This window comes from Hemicordylus capensis, chromosome 2, assembly GCF_027244095.1.
Source record: "Hemicordylus capensis ecotype Gifberg chromosome 2, rHemCap1.1.pri, whole genome shotgun sequence".
Taxonomy (NCBI): domain Eukaryota; kingdom Metazoa; phylum Chordata; class Lepidosauria; order Squamata; family Cordylidae; genus Hemicordylus; species Hemicordylus capensis.
The window spans coordinates 342,047,635-342,072,633 of NC_069658.1; the positions used below are offsets into that span (position 1 = coordinate 342,047,635).

Genomic DNA, 24,999 nt, shown 5'->3' on the forward strand with positions numbered 1-24,999 from the left:
GATATCCAAGCTAGAATGGCCATGAATTTTTTTAAAAAGGTTATAAAGGCCAATTACCCATAAACCAACTGTCTGTCTAGCAGTCCATACTGTTCTGCTCTGCTTGATCTTCTTGTTTATTTAAAATGATTATTAAACACAACATAGTCATCAATTGAAAAGGGAATAGCCAAAAGAAAGATAGCCAAAAAGAAGAGATACAAAAGTCTTGAACTCCAGACAATCAATTCACAGCATACCAGTTCATATTTCAAGAGATGTAAAAATGCTCATTTCTCTAGTTTTCTTAAAAGTTCAAAGAATTCATAAAGTAGATTAAGTAGTGGCAGGCAGTCGCTGAACAAGCTGATTGAATTGCCTCTTGCTCTTTGGATTGGGATGTGCGTAGAAAGGTCGCCCTGACCGTGTTCGTCCAGGCTTCTCCAAGGCATATCATACCTTAGATCTCTCCCAGACAGCTCCTGGGGAAGCAGGGTCCAGCTCCACATGTCCTCTGTTATCAGTCTTGTTGCTTGAAAGTAAATAGACCGAAAGGAAGTTACAGCTTCGGCAGTGGAGCACCGCCAGCATCTGTATGTCACGACGCCATCTTGCCGAGCCATTTATATGTCATTTTAGAGTGCCCACGGCAGTTCATATCTATATATGTATTTCTCCTAGGCATACCCGCTACTAATCCCATGTGTGGCAGCTCTCGTGAGAGAGTTTTGGATTAGTGATGGGGACGGGAGGAGAAGAGGGTGTGGAGGAGAAGCGGTGGCTGCCAGGCTGGCAGACAGATGGCCGAGGAGAAGCAGCGGCTGGTCGCTAAGGAAAAGCAACCCGTCCGCCGAGGGAGAACAGGCTGTGAGGGAAGGAGAACAAAATGGGGTGGGGGGAGAAATGGGGTTGGAGGGGGGAGAAAGAATTGAGGATGGGGGAGGAGAGACAAGGAGAACTAGCGGCGCAGATGCCCTGCGCCAGGTCAGCTAGTATATACAGTATGATCTCAATAATCCATACAATCCTGTCAATAAAATCATGATCATCATATCATCATCATCTATAATCCTCCTCCTCCTCCTCCTCCTCCTCCTCCTCCTCCTCCTCCTCCTCCTCCTCCTCCTCCTCATGTTGTAGGTGGGGGCTGAGACCAAGAGATAGGGGCTTACCTTGCCTAAGGCCACCTAAGGAATATATGTCTTAGGCAAGGTTTGAATTCCTGGTTCCTCTCTTATCACTTTTATGTTATGCTACGTTATATCAGGATCCTGTTTACTCCTACTCAGTCCACTACCACCACAAAAGGAAACTGGCTTTGTGCTCTCAGTGCTTGCTATTTCCACATAAACCTTGCCCATATTCTTTCTGAGCAGGTGCAGATCTACCACTGGGCAATTGTTTGCAGCAAACACAGGGCAGCTAATGGGGCCAGGGTCGGGGGAGATATGTGCGGCCTGCCTTCACAGCTGCCCAACTGCTTCCCTCCCTCTGCCCTCATCACCAGCAGCAAAGACCTAGTGTGCAGACTAATGATGTCATTGCCCAGCAACACATACCAGATAGTGACATCATTAGCCTGCATGCCAGTTCTTTGCCACCACCCGCAATGGGGAGGGGGAGAGAGAGGGAGGTGGACGGGCAAGTGGGCAGAGGCTAGAAGTGGTGGTGGTGGCAGGAGCTGCCAAAAAGTCTAGCCATGGGCTGCCACCCATATCACTGCGTTAGTGCCCTGATAGCTTGTGAAAAGAGTTGCATTTTACCACAGCATGCCTTACTTGCTCTTACAATTATTGTTCTTTAAAGAAGTTTTCCATGGGCTACTATGCAATTCCACAGTGGATCTGAAAGGTCCATGACAACTCTGACCTCAGTTAAGTAATGTGAGTCCCAGTAAGTGTCTTCTGCAGTGAGATGGTGGAGGCAATATAAATTGATGTTTTGTGCTAAAACTGAAAACAAATTGGTTTCAAGATAAGTGGTGATCTCATTTGATTATATTCAGAAATCTACAGATGAAGCACAACAAATTCTGGTTGGCTAGACAACGAATGCCTGGAAGAATTACTAAAGCAGATTGAGGTGTTGTTTTTTTTAAAGTGCAAAGATGTTTCAGTTCTTAGTGTGCAGGAATATTTAGCTGAATATTTTTTAGGTCAGTTAAATTAAGATTTTAGAACTCTTCCATTAATTAGACAATCATTGGTTCTTTCTTATTCTGGACGTTTGTGTAGTCCAGTAGGTAATATTAAAAGCATTAATGTACATAAACAATAAACATGGGAACTGGAGGGATTCTTGCTTCAAAATCAATTGCAATATCCATCCAAACTGTAAATCAATTGATCTGGTCCCTAGTTTCTGGACTACTCACAATACTTGTTTGTCCTCGTGATTGGTCAATCATGAACAATTAGCTCTGGATGGTTTGGGTGTCTTCCGGGCATTTTTTGTTACAGACCTTCTTACATTACATTATACGATGGTTCTTACATTTCTTGCATTCGGAAAAGTTCATTATCATAACCTACTTTTTCTAATGATAACAGAGATCAGATAAAAACTGGATTTATTCTAAAGGCTATGCAGAAGTTGGAACCCAATTTTCAGTATCTACGTCTGAAACATTTTGAATTTTCATAAAGTAATATATAGCATTTGGGGGGGGGCTATAAAATGACCATGCAAATAGCCGCTGCCCATGCACAGAGGCCAAGTGAGTGCTATAGGCAGGGCAGCTCCCCACAGCATCCAGGTGCCAGCAGTATTGCTAGTAAAGACTGTTAAAGGTACCTCTCGCTGCCCCCCCTCACTGTGCCGCCCTCACTGGCTGCCACTGGATACTAGGTCAGACCTATGATCCATCCAGTTGTGGATTCAGGCTTCTAACAATGGCTAGTCTGATGCCTCCAGGGGGTTTATAAGCAAAACATGATGCTGCAATCCATTGCAAATTAAATCGGGGAGTCAGAGATGTACAGGCTCTGATCATCGAAGTTGCTCATTATTTTCATGACCAACTCAAGAGCTGAGATGTGGGGAGTGGTGGATTCACAATGCAGCTAAGCAGCATCTGGTGAAGCTGTCTGGTCGCTTCATCACATGCCTAGATAGCCAGTCAGTCATCAATGGAGTGGTGGTGGAGGCGGGGACAGTTCTTGGCTCATCTTATGCTGACAAATGATCTGGGCACATAGTGAAACAAACAAATGAGCACTACACCACATTCTTGGCTGCAATGCAAAATCCATTCAAGCCACATCTGGGTACACATAAAGGATCACATGAATTGGCCTGACTTTCTCTCATCTAAATCCACAGCTTTTCTCTCTCTTTTGTGTAACATCCAAACTGTCCCCCCCCGCCCCCATTATTCGACTGTCTTCAGTCACAAACACTTCCTACAGAAATACTGCAACGCTGGTTAAACTCTTTAAGAACTTCTGTGTGATTCCAAAATTGTGTGTGTGTTCATTGCATGCACGCTCTATGAAGTTTACACCCTTTTCAGCATTTGGCAGCATTACATCGGTGGCATGACTGGGAAGGGAGAAGACAGAGACAAAATTAAATTATGCAGTTCCTCTTAATATTCCTACACTCGTGTAGTTATTGCACAAAGGAAGCATTTTAGACTCTAATGATAGGAATACTGATCACAGAATAGCTGAAGGATCTGTAGGTTTGCCTATAAATGAGAAGTTGGTTCTGGCTGGTAATCTGATTCATTTTGTCTCTGCAGTGAGACTTCATGACAGCATATCAGAGGAAGCGCATCACTATCTGATATTTGACCTGTAAGTAATGGTGGAAAACCCAGAAATTCTCATATGCATATTGTTTATGAATCACCAGGAGGGGCACCACTTTTCTTCTGTCATCTTATGACTGTAACACAAACCCCACTACTCCATTATCGCTGGAAATCAAATCCCACCCCCTGAAAGTTACATGTATGATAGAGCTTGGGGTGTATAAAAATAGTTGATCCACCCCCCCCAAATAAAAATGAATTTTCATTTTAAATCAATATTTTTGATTTAAATAGAATTTTTTTAAAAAAAAAACCTGGTTTAAAATGAACTCTGAACTTAATGCAAATTTATAATTGCTTAAAACTTAACTTATGACCCACTTATGAACTTGTGAAATGCTGCTTTCCTCTTTAAAGAAACAACTGTAGAGAAAACGTCTTTGCCCATCATTCTGTGGTGTAATCGTTCATGTCAAGCTCTACCATGACTTGATTCTTGGGGCCAGGTAGGGGTGGCAGAGCACCATGGTTGTCAACCACTGATCCATCTAGGTGACCTTTTATTCCTATTTTATGTCTAGTTAATCTCTGCAAGTGTTTCAGAGTCAGTACTCTCATAGTATTATTCTGCACACGAAGCAAAGAATGCAGACATTTACCTGCCATATCACGGAGAACACAGATCTCACTAATAACTAGAATTTTTGTGGGAAGGGCAGGGCAGCAATATGACAAAGAAAAGGGTGGCAGACTAAAACAGAAAAGATCAGTGGAGAGAAGCATCTTCTGTGCCCCTTTCAGGTTCGTGTTTTTTTTTTTTTTAAAGCAGGGATGCTGTGTTCATATAGGCCTGAGGCCTTGCCCCTGTGTTGACTCAGAAGCCTCACCCACCTCCTGTCCACACATTCAGCATTTGTCTGAAGAAACAAATCATGAACAGATTCTGTCTGTGATCAAAAGGCTGGGTGCTCAGAGACAAGAGTACAAGTATATTTATATGCAATGATGGCTGTGAGCAATCATCTCCAACTCTCTTAAAAAGCTGTTGCCCAACATTGCTGGTGGTCCGTTGTGTGGGGATTGTTCCCAGGTTGGGGTAGTAGCTAGACTTGATACTTGTAGCTGTCACATGGCTTAGATTCTACACTGCATTTTGCGACCACCAGCTTTAACAGAATTAGCATTGCTCTTTATGCAGATCAGCCCGTCAAGCATCTCAGAGCAACACTTAGCATATTTAATGTGGAGTCCCTGGAAGGTCAGCCACACTCCTGCACTGCTTGTCAGCATCGTTCAGAGAGCCTGCCTGGTGCTGCAGTTCTCCTTCCTTACTCCTTGGAGACAGAAGGGCCTGGCATCCATGTGATCATGGATGTCTTGTTCACACCAGGCTGCTTCTTCCCCTGGCTGCTCTTTTTCTTGATTTCTTCTTGCTGTCCAGGGAGAAAGACTGCAGTAGAAATGTGGTACTAGAATTCCAAGAAGGCATGTGATTAGGCGGGCCAGGAGATAGTGAAACTGGCAAGCTCACCCAGGAGGAGATGCATGTGCTGCATGCTTTGAATATATCCCATACAATCCAAGATCTTTAAGATTGCAATGACTGTGATCATCCACTTGGTAATTTCCTTCAACCAGCCAGCCCTATGGTCTGCTGCATAAAGCAAAAAGCAGACAGGATGAGATGTTAGGGCTACTTCAGGCAGAGGCGCTCTAAACCCTGGACCTTGGGTCCATGGCCACCAGGGTCCGTGGGGGTGTGTGTGTCCAAATGGCTAGGGGCCTCCTACAGCCACCCCGCGCCTGCCTGCCGTGCCGCAGCTAACCTATGTGCCGTGTTTTTTTAAAACAAAGCTGCCGCGTGGCTGAGGGGTGCTGCGGCGGGGGGGGGGGAGCCGAATAGTCAACCTCCTCCCCCGATGGGGGGAGTGACTGTGAGGTCACAGGCTTGCGGCAATATTTTTCTGAACTGTGCAGGCGCGCCTTGCAGTTCACAGCAGCCGCTGGGCAGAGAGGATACACCCAGCGGTCTCTCCCCCCATCGCTGCCACCGCCACCACTGCCAGGGAGTGGGGGAGGAGGAGATTGACTACTTGTCTCATCCCCCGCTGGCAGCCACCCCTTGGCTGCACAGCAGCTTTGTTTTTTGTTTTTTGTTTTAAATGGCATGTAGGTTAGCTGCAGCAGGAGCCTCCCCCCCCTTAGGTTTTGGGGGCCTCGTGGTGGTGGTAGGGCACATGGCGGGGTGGGGTGGGATGGTGGCCCTTGTTGAAGGGCTGGTCCGGGCGTCAAAATCATCTAGGTGTGCCCCTGACTTCAGGACTGCAGGCTGAGGTTTTGAACTGGTGCCGCTGAATGCATGAAACATTGCACTGATGTGAACATTGCACATGACAATGTGACTGAGCCGTGTGCCCGCAGCTTGCAAGACTTGGTGTGGATCCAGTAAACAGGGCAAGACAGAGTGGCAATACGAAGTACAATCCAACTTGGCCAACAAGACAAAGGATTCCCCATCCCATACTAGCATAACATGGGCCCCCCCAAAATGAATCTTGACCTCAAAGCAAATGTCAAGGCCTGTTGCTCACTCAGCCTTTGCAGTGCACAGAGCACTCAGGTGAGAATGTTATGCCAGTTCAGCAGTGGATTTCCAGAACTCAAGCTGATGGCTGTTTAATTTCTTCACAGGGTCACAGGTGGAGAGCTGTTTGAGGACATCGTAGCCAGAGAATACTATAGTGAAGCAGATGCCAGGTGGGTAGGAGAAGCTTTTAAAAAATGTGCAGTGCCTGGTCTCTGAAGCTGGCAGATGCAGGGCTGAGAACCTGCTGCTGCTTCTGTCACTAATCAGTTTTGCCTTATAATCTTCTTGCATTGCTCCATTCCTCTGTTGCACCCACCTGCTTCTTCTGTTATAAATAGATCATGAGTTTTGTTGTTGTTCTTGTTGTAAGGTTATTTGGTTCAGTTTTTGTTTCTAAAGTTTACACAATACACCAGCGTGGTGTAGTGGTTAGAGTGCTGGACTAGGACTGGGGAGACCAGAGTTCAAATCCCCATTCAGCCATAATACTTGCTGTGACTCTGGGCCAGTCATGAATCTCTCAGCCTAACCGACTTCACAAGGTTGTTGTGAGGAGAAACCTAAGTATGTAGTACACCGCTCTGGGCTCCTTGGAGGAAGAGTGGTATATACAATGTAAATGTAAAATGTAAATGTAAACGTAATATCTGTAGACATCACAATATCTGATGCAGCGTGTGTTTAGACCAGTGCTTAAATTGTGGGGGGAAGTTAGGAAGCCCTTAATGAAATCTACAAATCTCATCCCTATTTTAGCCAAATCAGGCACCCCTTGTAGCCTTCCAAAAACAGTAGCTAAGGGGGTTGGCCCTCCTGGCCCCTTTGTAATTCAAACAAACACTCAATGTTCAAACTCAGTTTGGCACCTTTCAATTTAAGCTTGGACACAATGTGATGAGGTATGGGGTTGCTTTGACTTTGAGAGACCAGTAATTTCTCTAGCTTGCAAAACAGATTTTAGAGAGATCTCCCGATATGGCATGAAACCCAATCCTCTGCATGCTTACTTGGAAGTAGATGCCCCTGACACTGTACTAAGATCATCTTACACGAGTCCATCAATTTTATTTGCTTCTTAGCAAATAGCTTTTATTAAGCTTTCTGTATGCCCAGAATATTATAACTGATTATACTTTATTAGCATCTGCCAAAAATGTAAACAGAGTAATTTCATTTGGCAGACAGCTGTTCTGTCTGTTCTGGTGCCTAGACCTTCATGTTTTGTTTTCCACCTGCCTGCAACATGATAAGTATGTCATGGTGAGACTCACCGACATGAGAAAAGTAGGGTTGCTCTTGCTCTCCCATCTTGTCATCTCTGTAACAAACTCATTGGATTGTTCTTGATCGTTTCCTTCAGCAACCCTGCAAGCTCATAAAAGGACTGGCCGTGTTCTTGTTGTGTTTTTCACACAAGGAGGCTGGATGACTCCAATAACCCCCTAGTGGAATTTCAGTGGCAATCAGATTAGCATCGTCCGTTACTTGATTTTCCACCCTCTATGTAAACTGTATTTTGTTCAGAAAGGCTCTGAGCCATTCTGCAGGCTTTTTTAGCAGTAAAGGGGAATGGGAACATACTGTATGATGAAAAGATAGAAGTACGACACAGGCATTTTGAGAAATGCCACCTCAAGTAATATTTCCTGCCCCTCCCATAATGATGAGACAACATTTCCTCTCCCTAGCCACTGCATTCAGCAGATCCTGGAAGCTGTCTTACATTGCCACCAGATGGGTGTGGTACACCGGGATTTAAAGGTAAGAGATTACTAGATTGCGAGACTGCAAAGCTCCAGAGGCTCTCTCTGATGGAGTCCTTCAGATTTTACCTCGTACGCAACTCTTGTACTCAGCCAGCAACCTCTGGTTCATTTATAGCATCGTTTAGACAAAGGTTGAGTGGTTGAAGCACTTGACCTTATGCCTAAAGTGAATGGACCATGGGTCACTTGGACTTAGTTCTCACTTGAAGTAGTCAACCTGTGTCTGGAACGTAACTTCAGATTTTGACTGAATGATCTTTCAAACAAAAAAAATTTCTGCGCATAGAAGACTAGCATGTCAGGGAGAAAGGTGGACTAGAACAATTTCCCCAGATATCTAATTTTATATGTGGACAATGTTTTTTGCTTGGAAGAGCATAATATCTCTTATGCTCTTATGCATAACAGCTAGGGAGAGCTGGTCAAAGAGATCAAATGGCCAAAAGAAAGATAGGACACACCAGGTAGGAGATTCAGCATATATGTGAATATGCCAATGCCAGAAGCCTCTGAAGGTGAATAAGCCAGAAGGTAAATATGCCAGTGCCAGAAGCCTCCGAGCCAAGATGCACGAGCTGGAGTGCTTGGCTGCTAATGAAAACATCGATATAGTGGGCATGACAGAAACATGGTGGAACAGTGATATGCCTCTGAAGACCAGTTGCAGGAGAGTAACAGTAAGAGAATGCATGCCCTCAACTCTTGCCTGTGGGCTTCTCAGAGGTATCTGGTGGGCCACTGCGTGAAACAGGATGCTGGACTAGAGAGACCTTGGGCCTGATCCAGCAGGGCTTTTCTTATGTAACATCATGTAAATTGCCCACCTGTTGTCTGAAGTGGTAGAGCCTAGGCACAGGACTACTACCGCAGTGAGAATGAGGTCCTAATCTTTCAGCAGGTTTCTGAGTTTTAAATGAGTGCCTAATCAAGCCAGCAATAACCAAACATGTTCCACAGTGTATAATTAGTGTTCACCCAATGGACTAAAGCATATCTATATTATAGTCTTAAACTGGCGTAATAGTCATTTCCTCTTGCCAGAGAACCACCTTTTTATTTATTTAATTTAGATCCTACTCTTCTTTCACGAAACTCAAGATGCTGTACTACAGTTCTATGAAAAGCAAGTGATTAATTTTCCCTGACACACTGGTTCCCAATAGAGATGTGTGAACTGGTTCAGGAGTTCGATGGTTCGGAGTTGAACCGAAACCTCCCCAGTTCCATCCGGATCGGAACTGAACCTTACCCACCCACCAGTTTGTGGATTTTTTTAAAAAAGTTAAGTTTTTTTATTTACCTCTAGCCTCTTCAGGGGGCTACCTAAAGGCCACGGGGGATCCACGGAGGCTCCCCCTTCCCCTGCCGGCCTCAGTAATCACTGCCATGGCCTGGTTTACTGTAGTTTCTGGCCCGTTTGGGCCTACATAAGTAGGCGCAGCAGTCATTTTCCCTGCTGCCGCACATGCGCAAATAGCCTCTGCGAGGCCTGGCATTGCCCAGGGCCTTGCAGAGGCCATTTGCACATGTGCGGCAGCCATTAAAAAAAATTTTTTTTAAGCAGTAGAATAAACATTCTTCATAATAATGCTTTGCATGCAGAAAGTTCCAGGTTCAATTCCTCGCATCTCTGGGTAGGACTTGGAAAGACTCCTGTCTGAAATCCTGGGCAATTGTTACCAGTAGTGTAAGCAATACTCACCCAGATGGATAAGTAGTCTGACTCACAGAGTTGGAAGGGACTAGTGGTTGGGCATCTAGCCCAACCACTGGTTGATGTTGAATCCCATATAGGGCAGGTTCACAGGCTCATGCAATCATTTTCCAACAGTTTAATTTTCCACCAGCTTAACATTTTCCACCGGCTTAAACTGCCTTGGGATTGTTTTAATGAAAGGCGGTATACAAATTTAACAATAAAGAAATAACAATAAATACAAGAGAACCTGTTAGAGTTAAAGGAACACATCAGTAATGGTAGAGCTTCTGGACTCTGTTGCCTTGGAAGGCCACATTGCTTTTGGAAGGCCACATTGCCCTTGTGCACAGCCCAAATGTATTCCCACTATCCTGTTTTATCAGGCAGGAATATTGCAAGTGAGCACATCACAGTGCAATGAGGAACCCTTATGTACTACTTCCTCCACTGCTGGGTTTGCAATAAAGCACCAAACCAGGAAGCTCCCATCTGGACAAATCCTACTATGTGGATTGTGGAATCTCAGGAAATCCTTCCAAAATGAGATCTAGTAATCTTCCATTGAGGAAGCTGACTTTACATCTCCCTTCAGAGCATCTCTCTCATTTGGAAAGAAGCAGGAAGAGTAACAACAATCACAACCAGTTTTATACCTCCCTAAAAAAAAGTGTCGGGTAATATGTGGGAATTAATAAGGACTATCACCAATAGGTTGGCTTGCAGACTGTCTTGGCATTACTGACCTGGCCAGCTGCTTCCAGGCTAATGACCAGGTAGCAAGGAAGCTACCTGGTAGCTTCCTGCTACCAGGAGCCCCCAAGGTAGCATTCCCAGAAATTCTACATTTTCCACACGCAGGTTCAGAGAGACAGGCAGAGCTGAGGGGTTTCAATGTGTGGATGAGACATTGGTGCCATGAGGAGGGGTTTAGATTTGTTAGGCACAGGGATACATTTTGGGGCAAGCAAGGCCTGTACAAAAGGGACAGGCTGCACTTCAACCAAGATGGAACCAGACTGCTGGCGCTTAAAATAAAAAAGACTCAGTAAATTCACAGTCAGGTAATGACAAAGAGGTCAAATTTCTAGATACGCGGAATGACTGTGGCCTAAAACAAGTAGTCATGGAGAGAGAAGGTGACCTTAATCCTGAGTGGCACCCAGGACTGGGTGTGTGATGTCAGTGTATGGACCCTTTAGGGAACAGTGACCATAGTGCAATCCAGTGAAGCATACATATGGGGAGAGCATCACCAGGGAGGTCTAACGCAAGCACTTTGAATTTCAGAAGAGGAAACTTCTCCAAAATGAGGAGTATGGTGAAAAGAAAATTGAAAGGGAAAATCAGGAGAGTCACTTCGCTCCAGAATGCATGGCATTTACGCAAAACCACAATACTAGAAGCCCATTTAGAATGTATACCTAAAAGGAGGAAAGGTACCACTAAGTCTAGGAGGATGTAAACAAGTCTAACAGGTAAAGTCAAGAAAGCCATAAAGGAGAAGAAGACTTCCTTCCAAAATTGGAAAGCCTGCCCAAATGAAGAGAACAGAAAGGAACACAAACTCTGTCAAAAGAAATGCTAGGGATCATTAGGAAGAGGATTGAAACTAAAAATGCTAATATTATAATGCCCTTATACAAAACTATGGTGCAGCCACATTTGGAGTATTGTGTACAATTCTGGTCACCACATATAAAGAAGGACATGGTAGAACTGGAAAAGGTGCAGAAGAGGGCAACCAAGATGATCAGGGGCCTAGAGCACCTTTCTTATGAGGCAAGGCAACAACAACCGGGGCTTTTTAATTTAGAAAAAAAGACGACTGCGGGGAGACATGATAGATGTCTATAAAATCATGCATGGTGTGGAGTAGGGATGTGCAAAAAATTTCGGGCACAGAACGATCTGTGCCCGAAATGAACAATTTTGGGTGATTCGGGGCCGAACCGAATCACCCCCGATGTCCCCCAATATTTTTCGGGCACGAGCCGAATCACCCGAATTTCGGACCCAAAAAATTCGGGTGATTCGGTTCATGGCTGATTTTTGGCAATTTTTTAAAGTTTTTGTGACTTTGGGGCAGTTCGGGGGCATAGCATGGGATCTGGGCAAAAGGAATGGGGTGGGGTGGTAGTGCATAATGGGTGCAGGCTACCACCCCAATTTCAGGGGGATTGGGCAAAGGGCTGATTTTTGGTAAATTTCTGAAATTTTCATGTCTTTGGGGCAGATTGGGGCATATTGGGGCAAAAAGTTGGGCCTGGGGCAGAATAGTGGGGTGGGGTGGTAGTGCCTCATGGGTGGAGGCTACCACCCCAATTTCAGGGGGTTTGGACAAAGGGGTGATTTTTTGAGAATTTTTGAAGTTTTAGTGACTTTGGGGCAGTTTGGGGGCAGAAAGTGGATCTGCCCCAAAATAGTGGGGTGGGGTGGTAGTGCCTCATGGGTGGAGGCTACCACCACAATTTCAGGGGGATTGGGCAGAGGGCTGATTTTTTGAGAATTTTTGAAGTTTGGGTGTCTTTGGGGCAGATTGGGGGCAGAAAGTGGATCTGCCCCAAAGGAGTGGGGTGGGCTGGTAGATAGTGTCTAATGGGTGGAGGCTACCACCCATGCCCAATTTAAGAGTGATTGGGCAGGGGGTGAATTTTGGTGAATTTATTTTTATGAGGTTTGTCTTCATAAGGTGAAGTGTGCTAAATTGATTACTTCCTCATATTATTCATAGTAAAGGAAAGTGTGAAAAAGTGAAAGTGGGGTCATGAGAGCTGTTTAATTGAAAAAAATCTCATTTGCTATGATAGAATGAGAATTCACACCTTAGAAGTTTTTTCTGAGGTGTGAATTCTCATTCTATCATAGCAAATGAGATTTTTTTCAATTAAACAGCTCTCATGACCCCACTTTCACTTTTTCACACTTTCCTTTACTATGAATAATATGAGGAAGTAATCAATTTAGCACACTTCACCTTATGAAGACAAACCTCATAAAAATAAATTCACCAAAATTCCCCCCTCTGCCCAATCACTCTTAAATTGGGCATGGGTGGTAGCCTCCAGCCATTAGGCACTATCTACCAGCCCAGCCCACTCCTTTGGGGCAGATCCACTTTCTGCCCCCAAACTTCAAAAATTCTCAAAAAATCAGCCCTCTGCCCAATCCCCCTGAAATTGTGGTGGTAGCCTCCACCCATGAGGCACTACCACCCCACCCCACTATTTTGGGGCAGATCCACTTTCTGCCCCCAAACTGCCCCAAAGTCACCAAAACTTCAAAAATTCTCAAAAAATCACCCCTTTGTCCAAACCCCCTGAAATTGGGGTGGTAGCCTCCACCCATGAGGCACTACCACCCCACCCCACTATTCTGCCCCAGGCCCCACTTTCTGCCCCAATATGCCCCAATCTGCCCCAAAGACATGAAAATTTCAGAAATTTACCAAAAATCAGCCCTTTACCCAATCCCCATGAAATTGGGGTGGTAGCCTGCACCCATTAGGCACTACCACCCCACCCCACTCCTTTTGCCTAAATCCCATGCTATGCCCCCAAACTGCCCCAAAGTCACTAAAACTTTAAAAATTCACCAAAAATCAGGATTTTGCCCAATCCCCCTGAAATTGGGGTGGTAGACTCTACCCATTGGGCACTACCACCCCACCCCAAAATTTTGCCCCTGGGCCCCTTTTTACCCCCCCGAATCGATTCGGATTCGGATTCGGATTAAATCCGAATCCGAACCGAATCAAGAGTGATTCGGGTGACCCAGATTCGGGCACAAAACAGAACAGGGGTGATTCGGCTCGGGTCCGAGCCGAATCACCCAAAAACCCGAATTGCACACCCCTAGTGTGGAGACAGTGGATAGAGAGAAATTCTTCTCCCTCTCACATAACACTAGAACCAGGGGTCATCCCATGAAATTGATTGTCAGGAAATTTAGGACAAAATAAGGGAAGTACTTTTTCACACAACACATAATCAACTTATGGAATTCTCGGCCACAAGATGTGGTGACAGCCAACAACCTGGATGGCTTTAAGAAGGGTTTGGATAACTTCATGGAGGAGATGTGTGTCAACAGGTACTAGTCAGAAGGCTATAGGCTATAGCCTACCATCAGCTTGAGAGGCAGGATGGCATCTAGGAGCATCTAGGTTCCAAGTTCCCTCCCTGGCATCTCCAAGATAGTGCTGAGAGAGATGCCTGCCTGCTACCTTGGAGAAGCTGCTGCCAGTCTGTGAAGACAATACTGAGCTAGATAGACCAATGGTCTGACTCAGTACATGGCAGCTTCCTATGTTACTATGAAGAAAACATCTCTCTGGCTTTTGTCCCATGGTATGATACAAATGGTGGGGCAGGTTGCAAATTGTTGTGCAATTACTCTTTGATGAAAGCAAGAACTGCCATTGACTAAGCTACAGCCTATAGGAAGTCTTATAATCCTCTGAATATGTAGGCTGCACCCCCCCCCCGCCACCACGTGAAGTGAATAAATGGTTCTTTTGCCAATTAATTACTTTCAGGAACAGATACTGAATTTCTGTCATTTTCCTCCTTCAACTGCCTCCTCCAGAATACACGTCACTCTATATTTCTCCCACCTACTGAAATATTGCTTAACTCGCCACTCATTACCTTGAAATTTCGCTTATGCAATTTTTGGAAATCCATGTGAGTGACAATTCTCCAGCCAAGGGAGCAATAGAGAACAGTATAGTAGGCAATGTACTATATAAGAGTTACAGAACATAATTCATAGCATCATAGAATCTTGCAGTTGGAAAATACCTTGAAGGTCTTCCAGCCCAACTCTCTGCTAATTCTTTGATCCCCCCCCCCCAATGAGGAAACATACAGTTGCTTTCTAACCATTGTTTTGTAACCATCATGGCTATCAAATGAAAACGTGCAGGTGATATCTTTTGAAAGCCTTAAATTATATCATCATTTTTTAGTGGGTCATGGGGATTTCATGCTTACAGTGTCTTCTCCCCCGCCCCTAACTCTCACACACAAAATCCTGCTGTTTCATGTCTTGCTTACTCTTATCTTGATGTCACAGCTGGTGCCCAAGACTCGCTTGTTCTTTAAAAACTTAGTTGGCTGAATTTAATAAGGAAAGATCGAAAATAAATGACCTGAAAGTGTGTAATTTTGTATGATTATGAATGTTTGACTTCATCATTGCAGAAATCAAGACTCCCTGATTTTATGTTAACAGGGCAGGCATGTTATTATAACTGTTTGCTTTTATAATTCCAGCACATATTTATGTTCTGGGACATAGCAGAATCTTGTATTCACATTCTCCAAGCTGCAGAAGAAGTCCTTACTTCCTTATTTCTAGCATGTTTGTTACTGAAATGTTGTTGGATCTCTTTTTCATTTATTTTCTTTTTTTGGTGTTGGCTGGTTTGCCCTCCAACTTACTCCTTCCATAGCCGGAGAATCTCCTGTTGGCTTCCAAACTGAAGGGAGCTGCTGTTAAACTGGCTGACTTTGGCCTTGCCATTGAAGTGGAAGGGGAGCAGCAGGCTTGGTTTGGTGAGTGGGGAAAAGCTGGGTCTGTGGGATGTACCATTTCCATTGCATATTTTTTGCACATATAATGAGATGTTGTTGCTCTGTGCATTACTTGTTCCTAACCTAAACCATGGATTCTCTGCACTCCTGTTGCATAAAGTATAGAAGTTGTGACCTCACGTGTGTGATGGTTCTCCTGTAGAGTAGAAGTTTGTATATGGTCAACTGTAGCTCTAAAGGAAAACAAAGAAACAAAGAAAAACCCAAGGCACTCTAACACTATTCTTGAGTGTCCCTGGGGGAAAAAAAGATCTTTGGCTGCAATTCTAAACGGATGGCAAATGTTTTAGGTGCATCACATTAGGGGCCTTATCTGCTTCATGCTTCTGGTGTGGGGTCAGGGCTGATCTGAGCCACATACAATTTACATAAGATCTTTGTTTGCTGTTTAGCATTTGGGAAGCTTTATAAGCAATGTTGCTATGTTAAAAATAATACTAGTGTGCAAACCTTCTTATTCCAACATACCATGCTTCAGAAACATTTGTGGACTGCGGCCTATGGACAGCATCTTTTATGGCATCACCACTATTCTCTCTCTCTCTCTCTCTCTCTCTCTCTCTCTCTCTCTCTCTCTCTCTCTCTCTCACTCACTCACACACACACACACACACACACACACACACCCCACATCTACTTCCTTGTGCTGATCCCAGTCCAAATTGTGCAATTAACTTGTTTTAAAGCATCACACATGGCCTTTGTTATGCACAGGGGGTTGTGGTCTTGCCTATAGATATGGAAAGCACGAATAATGAAACCTTGAGTCAATGGGAATTGGGGGATTCGGTTCCTTAAAAAAAAGTCCAAAAAAGCAGAAATAAAGGGAATAAAGCATAGTACCTTGCTCTCCACAACTCCAGCTCTCCAGAAAGTCCCCCACAAACCCACAAATCCTTCATATGTTTGAGAATGTTTTCAAAACTTCTTTGGGGAGTTTTTTTAAAGCCACAAAATGGCACCATGCTGCCCAATGGTGGCCAGAAATAACATCGGAAGTAATTTCTGGCCGCCCAGGAAACACGGATATGCGAATTTTGCCTATTTTTTAAACCACGGATAAAGAATTTGGGTCCCTATGATCCAACTACGGATACGTATAACCATGGGTGTCAGGATGCCAAAAAAAGAGTGCCACCTGCATTTTCTTTTTAGTTGACATAACTGAACAATCCTGCACATCTCCTAGATGAACCCTGATACTTTCTATGGTGAAAAATAATGTAGAAGAGCCAGAGGCACAAGCGAAAGCAATTGTACATTCATAACACAATTGTACATTTTTCATGCTGATGAAAAATTTAAGGGTGACCAAACCCTGAACACACACCCCAGTTGTACCAAAATAATATAGCACATGGTGACACAGGGTCACTGCACCGAGAACAGGACAACCTGCTATGTTCCTTCTATGTGTGTTTTATGGAGTTTTAAACAGTATTTTAATTACGATTTTCAGTTTTAAATTGATTTATATTTATTATATTATATTGTTTTAATATGTTGCAAACCAGTTTGAGGCTATTTTAAATCAAAGGTGTTATGTAAGTATAAAATATAAATATTTGAATCAAAGATATACATGGAGGAAGTATATCCATGTATACTCCCTCAATGTTTGGAGGGAGCATAAAGATACACATGGGTGCACAAGAGTGGATACGTATTAATTATTCCCAGGTTTGTGCTCCCAAAGCATCAATGGCTTGGATCGAGAATGTGTAACAAAGGCCCAGAGCTTACAGAGAGCTAATGTAGCTAATGGATTTTGGTAGAAAGAAATAGTGAGTTTCTTGCCAACCTGCTTTCAAAGATAAAGCTTGAGAATGATTATAGTGATCATTATTATTCCTTTTGCTATGTAAACTGTTTGGAGAACCTTATGTTCTCCATTTTATTGAGGAGGAGGTTTGCTGTCACAAAGGACTCACAATCCTAAAAAGAAACACCAGGCAGACACCAGCCACAGCCACAGGAGGGACACAGTGCTGCAACTCTCCCCGTAAAACATGAGAACCTCTACTTTTTAAAAAGTGCCTTTTATCCCAGTAAGCAGAGGTTCTCATTGTGACAATTAGTGCTAAAAAGGTTCAGAAACCAGAAACAGAAGGCAAGCAAAAAGAAGCTGCAGTTCCTTGTGTTTCCCCTCCTTTTTTCTGAGTTTGTTTCATTATTTTCAACGGGCTGACTCCAGGTTTTTCACATCTGGACGTGCAAAACAAATATATTACTGAAAATGATGCAACATGTCTACCATCTGTGGCTTGTAGCTTATGCAGAACGTGAAGATTATGTATAGCTAAACTATATAAAACATTCTAGATCAAATTCTTCCAGTGCAGCCTTTAGTTTTGAACAAGTCAATAATGGGTTAGATTAACCAATGGTTCAGTATAAGGTGGTTTCATACATCCTAGATCACTTTTCTCGTGCTAAACTGAACATGATGTAGGAGAGCCATGATTAGGGTCTTCCATGTTTTAAAATTAAATAATTAACCCTACACTAATTAAAAATCTACAAGAGATCCTAATAGTAGTTCTTCTGCTTGATATCCAGTCCAGTCCTAATTAACTGATGATACGTATTTTCACAAGGCAGCTTTACATGTCATGTTGCCACCAAAGTCAGAGCCCCAGGAATGCATGCGTGCCTAACTTCTAATAGGGATGTGCCCGGACCGTTCCGGAGGCCATTCTGAAGGCCTCCGGACCGGTCTGGACATGAGAGCGGTTCGGCAGTCCGGCATAGGTGTGTGGGGCTCTTTAAGGGTGGGGGAGGGTGTACTTACCCCCCCACACACATGTTTCCCCTGCCGGCGCATTCGTTATGAAAAGCTTTTGGGGCGGCAGGATACCTCCCTGCCGCCCCTTCCCCCAGTCGTCGGCAAAAGGCTTCAAAAAGCCTTTTGCACGTGCGCACGCCACACGCGCACATCACATCTCTGCGACGTGCGCGCACGTGACACAGAGACGTGATGTGCACGCGCGACGTGCACATGCGCAAAAGGCTTTTTGAAGCCTTTTGCCGACGACTGGGGGAAGGGGCGGCAGGGAGGTATCCTGCCGCCCCAAAAGCTTTTCATAATGAACGTGCCGGCGGGGGAAACGCGGCGGGGGGATAAGCACACCCTCCCCCACCCTTAAAGAGCCCCCCACATCTGTGCTGGACCGCAACTCCGCGCTTCCGTGCACATCCCTAACTTCTAGTTGTGCAAGGGCAAAGCTGAAATGGGAACTGCATTTGCATGTAACATGGAACCAGAGTCTCAGGGGGCAGAGGTTTTCTTACTGTTACGTGCAAATGCCAGCAATTCCAGTTCAGCGCAACGATTGACCTGAGTTTCTGTTTTTAAAACTCCAATTTGAACCCTCAGGTTGTTGTGAGCTTTGTCGCCACAACCTGAGGTTAGATGCAGCCTGTGTTGTATCCTAATTCTGAACCACAGGCTGCATCCCCTTCAACTGGAGTGGGGGTCTGGTCTGGCCATGATTGGCTGTGCAGGCTGTCCATGCCAGAAGGAAGCCCACACAGCCATTTCACCCTCCTCTCTGCTCTCTCTCTGACTGCCGAGAGAGTGCTCTCTGTGATGTCCGAATTCAGACAAGAGAGTGGGGGTGGGGGGTGGGGATCGAAACCATGGACCCACACTTCTGCATTACATGCAAATGCAACTGGGGTGTGTCATACAAAGTCTGTTAGAGATATCAGCGACAGCATCCAGTACATGAGTCAGGCAGAATAAGCTGACATTAGCAGGTTTGTGTAACACGTCCAATATCAGTTTATTCCCCCCACCCCAGAAGTCAAGCTCCCCACTGAACTCAGGTTCAGCATCATCGGCCCAGACTAGCCATCTTTCTGGGCTTATAAAGGACTGCTGCCCTGTGGTGGTGGGCCCACCACCACCAACTCCGCCAATGGCAGAGTTGCGACTGAAAGGGTGACACCAAATGGGGCCACGCCTTTGGGGGAGCCAAATTGAAGGACAACGAAGGCGAGGGCCAGGTATTTTTAAAAATTATTTTGGCTTCTGTTGTTTCTACGCCCTGGGTGTTTCAGATGTGTCTTGGTTTGTCTGGAGATGGGGAGACAGGGGGTGTGTCCACTGACTTGGGGTGGCTATTCTGGTGGTTTGGGGGAATAGAAGAAGTAATGTTGGCAGGTCAGCAAGGGAAATCAGAAATCTAGTAGATGTTTCCCCTTCCAGCTGTCCTGCCAGCTCTTTGACCTTGGGAAGCAGTGTCAACCACCTCAGACCTTCACCTTGCTCCTCGGTAATGCTATGTCTGTCTAGAATTAGTCAGAAATCATCCATGACTTGCTTCTGGATGAAGGGGAAGACTTGGTATGTATCACAGAGACTTGGGTGGGGGAGGCTGGTGGCCAAGTCTGGTGCCAGCTTCTTCCTCCAGGGTACTCTGTTGAAGAGCTGGTGTGGGGACATGGGTGGGGAGGTGGAGTGGCTGTGGCATATAAGAACAACATTTCCCTGACCAGGATCCCTGTTGAAGTGTCTGACCATATTGAATGTGTGTACCTAAGTTTGGGGACCAGGGATTGACTGGGACTTCTATTGGTGTGCCGATAACCCCATTGCCCAACAGAGTCCCTAACTGAGCTGACGGACTTGGTCTTGGGCTTGGCATTGGAGTCCCCCAGGTTTGTGGTGTTGGGGGACTTCCATGTCCACTTTGGGATCAATCTGTTCAGGGTGGCTCAGAGTGGCCATGACAACTATGGGCCTATCCCAAGGGGACTCGGGACCAACGCATGTTGCTGGTCACACACTTGATCTGGTCTTTCACTCTGGTCATGGTGGTGTTCCATGGGTGTGGACTCCTGTGATTTCCCCATTATCATGGATGGACCACCATCTGGTTAAGGTTGGACTCACGACCATGTCCCCCCTTTGTACGAGTGAGGAGCCCATTCAAATGGTCCTCCCAAGAAGGTTTTTGGATCCAGTATGATTCCAAGAATCCTTGAAGGGATTTAGTGTTGGCTCTGTTGATATCCTGGTGAAGAATTGGAACAGCAAACTCACCAGGCAGTAGACATGATTGCTCCTAAGCTTCCTCTCTGACCTGCTTCAAATGGGCCCCTTGGTATATGGAACAACTATGGGGGCTGAAGCAGCAAGGTAGACAACTGGAGCACAAGTAGAGGGGAACTTGACTCAAATCTGACAGATTATAACATAGAGCACATATGAAGATCTATGCTCTGGCAATACAGGTGGCAAAGAAGCGATTCTTCTCAGCCCGTATTGCATTTGCAAATTCACATCCAGCAGAGTTGTTCAGGGTTGTGAGAGAGCTAGTAAGTGCCCCTCCTCCCTTGAATCAGAACTTGGAACCATCTATTACCAGCTGTGACATGTTTAATAATTTTTTGTGGATAAAGTCTCGCTTATTCGAGCTGACTTGGATTTAGACCCCACAATTACGGCAGTATCTGAATCGGAGGTATCCAGCGACTCCTCATATGTGGTCAGGCTGGATCAGTTCCAATTTGTGACTCCTGAGGACATGGACAAGCTCCTTGGAGTGGTACGGCCTACCACCTGTTCTCTTGACCCTTGCCTGACATGGCTTATATTATCTAGCAGGGAAGTTGTTGTAGAAGGCCTAGTAGAGATTATAAATGCTTATCTGAGGGAGGGCAGGATGCTTCCTTGCCTTAAGGAGACAATTATTAGACCTCTTTTGAAGAAGATTGTGTTGGATCCCTCCAAACTACACAACTATATTGCCCAACCTTCCGTGGTTGGGCAAGGTAATTGAAAGGGTGGTTGCCTCCTAGCTCCAGGTGGTCTTGGAGGAAAGTGATTATCTAGACCTATTTCAAACTGGCTTTCGGGCTGGCTATGGGGTGGAGACTGTCATGGTTGGCCTGACAGATGATCTCCAATTGGGAATTGATGGAGGAAGTGTGATTTTGTTGGTCCTTTTGGATCTCTCAGCAGCTTTCAATACAATCAACTTTAGTATCCTTCTGGAACGTCTGAGAGGGTTGCAGGGTGGGAGGTACTGCTTTGCAGTGGTTCCGCTCCTACCTCTCAGGCAGATTCCAGATAGTGTCTCTTGGGGGCTGTCGTTCTTCAAAATCTGAACTTCAGTATGGTGTCCCTCAGGGTTCCATATTGTCTCCGATGTTGTTTAACATCTTCATGAAATCTCTGGGAGAGATCATCAGGAGATTTGGTACAGGGTGTTATCAGTATGCTGATGACACCCAAATCTATTTAACCATGTCAACATCATCAGGAGAAGGCATAACCTCTCTAAATGCCTGCCTGGAGGTGGTGATGGGCTGGATGAGGGATAACAAACTGAGACTTAATCCAGATAAGACGGAGGTGCTTATTGTGTGGGGTCGGAACTCGGGAGATGATTTAGATCTGCCTGTTCTGGATCGGGACACACTTCCCCAGAAGGAACAGGTACGCAGTCTTGGGGTGCTTCTGGACACAAACCTCTCCTTGGTATCTCAGGTTGAGGTAGTGACCAGAAGTGCCTCCTATCGACTTTGGTTGATACTCCAGCTGCGTCCATTTCTTAAGATGACCTCAGAACAGTAGTACATCTGCTGGTCAGCTTCAGACCTGACTATTGCCATGCGGTCTGTGTGAGGCTGCCTGTGGGAGTCCGGAAACTGTGTTTGCTGAAGAATGTGACAGCCAGGTTGGTCTCTGGGTCATCTTGGAGAGACCATATCACTCCCATCTTAAAAGATGTACAGTGCTGCCGATACGTTTCCTGGCAAAATACAAGGTCTTGGTTATAAAGCACTAAATAGCTTAGGCCCTTGGTATTTAAGAGGACGTCTTCTTTGCTATGAGCCCCACTACCCATTGAGATAATCAGGAGAGGTTCATCTGCAGTTGCCACCAGCTTGTCTGGTGGCTACTCGGGGACGAGCCTTCTCTGTTGCTGCCCTGAGGCTTTGGAACGTGCTCCCTGCTGAAATAAGAGCCTCACCATCTCTTTCAACTTTTAAAAAGACAATCAAGACACATTTGTTCACCCAGGCTTTTAATTAAATATTGTTTTAATAGTTTGATAGTTTTTAATAGTTTTAATGTTATTTTAAATCTTAAATTATTGCAATGTTTTAACCTTTTTATTTGTTGTATTATTTTGTTGTCTACCACCCAGAAACTTGCATTTGGGGTGGTATTTAAAGATGTTAAATAAATAAATAAATAAATAAATAGCCTGAATCTGCCCCCAGTCATAAGGATTAGTATCTTTTTTAAAAAAAATGCTGAGAATCTCAGAAAGCTAGTATTATTCTGTGCTTTTTCGTGCTTTTGTGAAACTGCGGGCTATACACCATTCTGGGTATACTCTCTCTTTTTCTTCTTCTTTTATTTTTTTCTTACTTTTTGCACAAAGATTATCTCCATGTGTGAAGGAGTCAGAAAACCTTTTGCTTCCCTTCACAGATTAACGTCATAGTCATCTTGCACACAGTGGGGTCTCAGCAGAAGAAAGCTGACTGAATGGACCCACACTTTATGGGAGTTTTGCTGCTTTGTACTTTATTCAGTTGTGCAACATTGCCAAAGTGCTTCTTGAATCTAAGCAATCTTCATGAAAAGGAAATAGCACAGAAAATGCAACACATGCTTATGTAAAAGCACATAGGATCATAACATACAGATCCACAAGTGGGCAATTATGGTAATGAAGGTTTTAAAAATGGAGAGAGGACCTAGCAGCATGACAGAGCCAAACCATCTCCATGCATTTTTAGAGACTGCCAAGTTACCCCAGAATAACCCATATTACTTTGAATACCCAGGCTTTTATATGAGAGTTGTTCCCCCCGCCCCTGCTGCTCTGTATTTTATGGTCCTATTGTGTATGTTTTTTAAACTTTTAATTAGGTATGTATTTTATATTCCAATTAAATATTTTTATTTGTGTAACTGCTTTATGGTCTTATATTGTTTTAAATGTTTTGTAAACTGCCTTGAAATTGTTTTAGTGTTGTATTAACAATATTGTTAATATACAATACAATACAATAATGTAGTATTAACAATATTGTATTAACAATAAATAAAATAAAAGTAGAATAATACAGAAGTGGTGAAAGGGGCAGATGATCACTTACCATAGCAATGCATGATACCACCAGAGACCTATTGCACAGATATAGCCTTAATAACACAGAAGAAAACTGAATGAGATCTGACATGTATACATATGCACATATCCATATAATTAGCAGAAATATCTTGTTTTTCTTAGATCTTGGCTAATAAACTGTTTTCTTTTTTGTGACTTCAGCGATTCGTGTTCTTATTCTTCATTTGTCCTTTCATTAACTGCTAATAAGCTTGGACTTCCTAAAATCAAGGAAAAATTGAGTATGCATCTGCTGGAATATAAGAGGACAATTCCTTTGCTATTATGTGAATGGTGCTATTGGGTTCTAAAAGTGACCATTGTCTTGTGCTTGGAGCCCCAGACCCTGCTGGGAGCAATGGTATAACTCATTGCATGATGTCACTGTCTTGCTAGGTTTTGCGGGCACTCCAGGTTACCTTTCCCCAGAAGTGCTCCGAAAGGATCCTTATGGCAAAGCTGTGGACTTGTGGGCATGTGGTAAGTGAGGTTTTCCTGTGGCTACACAGGAAAGATAAACATCTGAGGTGGCGGGGTGGGGGAACAGTCCATTGTGATCCCAACCACCATGTTTTGAGCTCCCTATCTTTTCCACAGTGCATGGATGTTTTTGAGCAGGGACAGCTGTGTCATGAGGCCATGTGAGTTAATAGCTTCATGTGGCAAGTGCACTACAGGATAGCAAATATGGGCACCTTGCCCCAACCCGCTACCACAGGTGCAATCTCACCTGCCTGCTGCTACTATCTCCACCATAGTCCTTTCCCCACCCCATTTCCACCTCCCCCCACCAGAGGCGTATCTAGGGGAAATAGTGCCTAGGGCAAGCACTGAAATTGCGCCCCCTGTCCAAACATCTGACACCCATCTGATTCTCTGTACATAGTGCCAAACTGAATATGTGTACAGTGACTTATATTAATTTTTTTAAAAAATTAAAAAATTATTTTTTTAAATTTTTTTTTTAAAAATTAATTTTAAAAAATTACCTGTAGCCCCTTTGGGGGGCTTCCTAAAGGCTGGGGGGGGGTCTTCAAAGGTTTCCCCTCCCCTCTCTGACCTCTAGGGCCTCGCAGGGACCATTTCAGCATGTGCGGTGGCCTTTTTAAAAAAATATATATATATTTTAAAATAGCCACTGAAAATAAAATGGTGACTGCGCATGCTCAAATGGCCTCTGTGAGGCCTGGCATGGCCTAGGGCCTCACAGAGGCCATTTGAGCATGAGCGGTGGCCATTTTGTTTTCAGCAGCCATTTTAATTTTTTTTTTAATTTTAGAAAAATGGCGCCCCCCTTCAAGTGGCGCCCGGGGCACGTGCCCTGCCTGCCCTACCCCTAGATACGCCCCTGCCCCCCACATCCCTCACTAGCCCAGACACTGACCTCTTCCCTCACTGCTGGATGGGGTACATTGCCACTGCTTGCTGTTTGCAAGCCACAAGCCCTTGGGATGTCTTTTCTCTTAAGTGCCCCTTCTGACT

At 44.6% G+C, this 24,999-nt stretch overlaps 1 protein-coding gene across 3 annotated transcripts in view; it reads left to right on the plus strand.

The window, feature by feature from the left end:
- CAMK2A (calcium/calmodulin dependent protein kinase II alpha) overlaps positions 1-24,999 on the plus strand; it is a 191,912-nt gene that overhangs the window by 116,300 nt on the left and 50,613 nt on the right. For all 3 annotated transcript variants that reach the window (XM_053289834.1, XM_053289836.1, XM_053289835.1), the window contains exons 4-8: positions 3,722-3,776; positions 6,425-6,490; positions 8,009-8,081; positions 15,238-15,340; positions 23,914-23,997. In XM_053289834.1, coding sequence (XP_053145809.1) covers positions 3,722-3,776; positions 6,425-6,490; positions 8,009-8,081; positions 15,238-15,340; positions 23,914-23,997 — 381 coding nt within the window. The remainder of the gene's footprint in view (positions 1-3,721; positions 3,777-6,424; positions 6,491-8,008; positions 8,082-15,237; positions 15,341-23,913; positions 23,998-24,999) is intronic.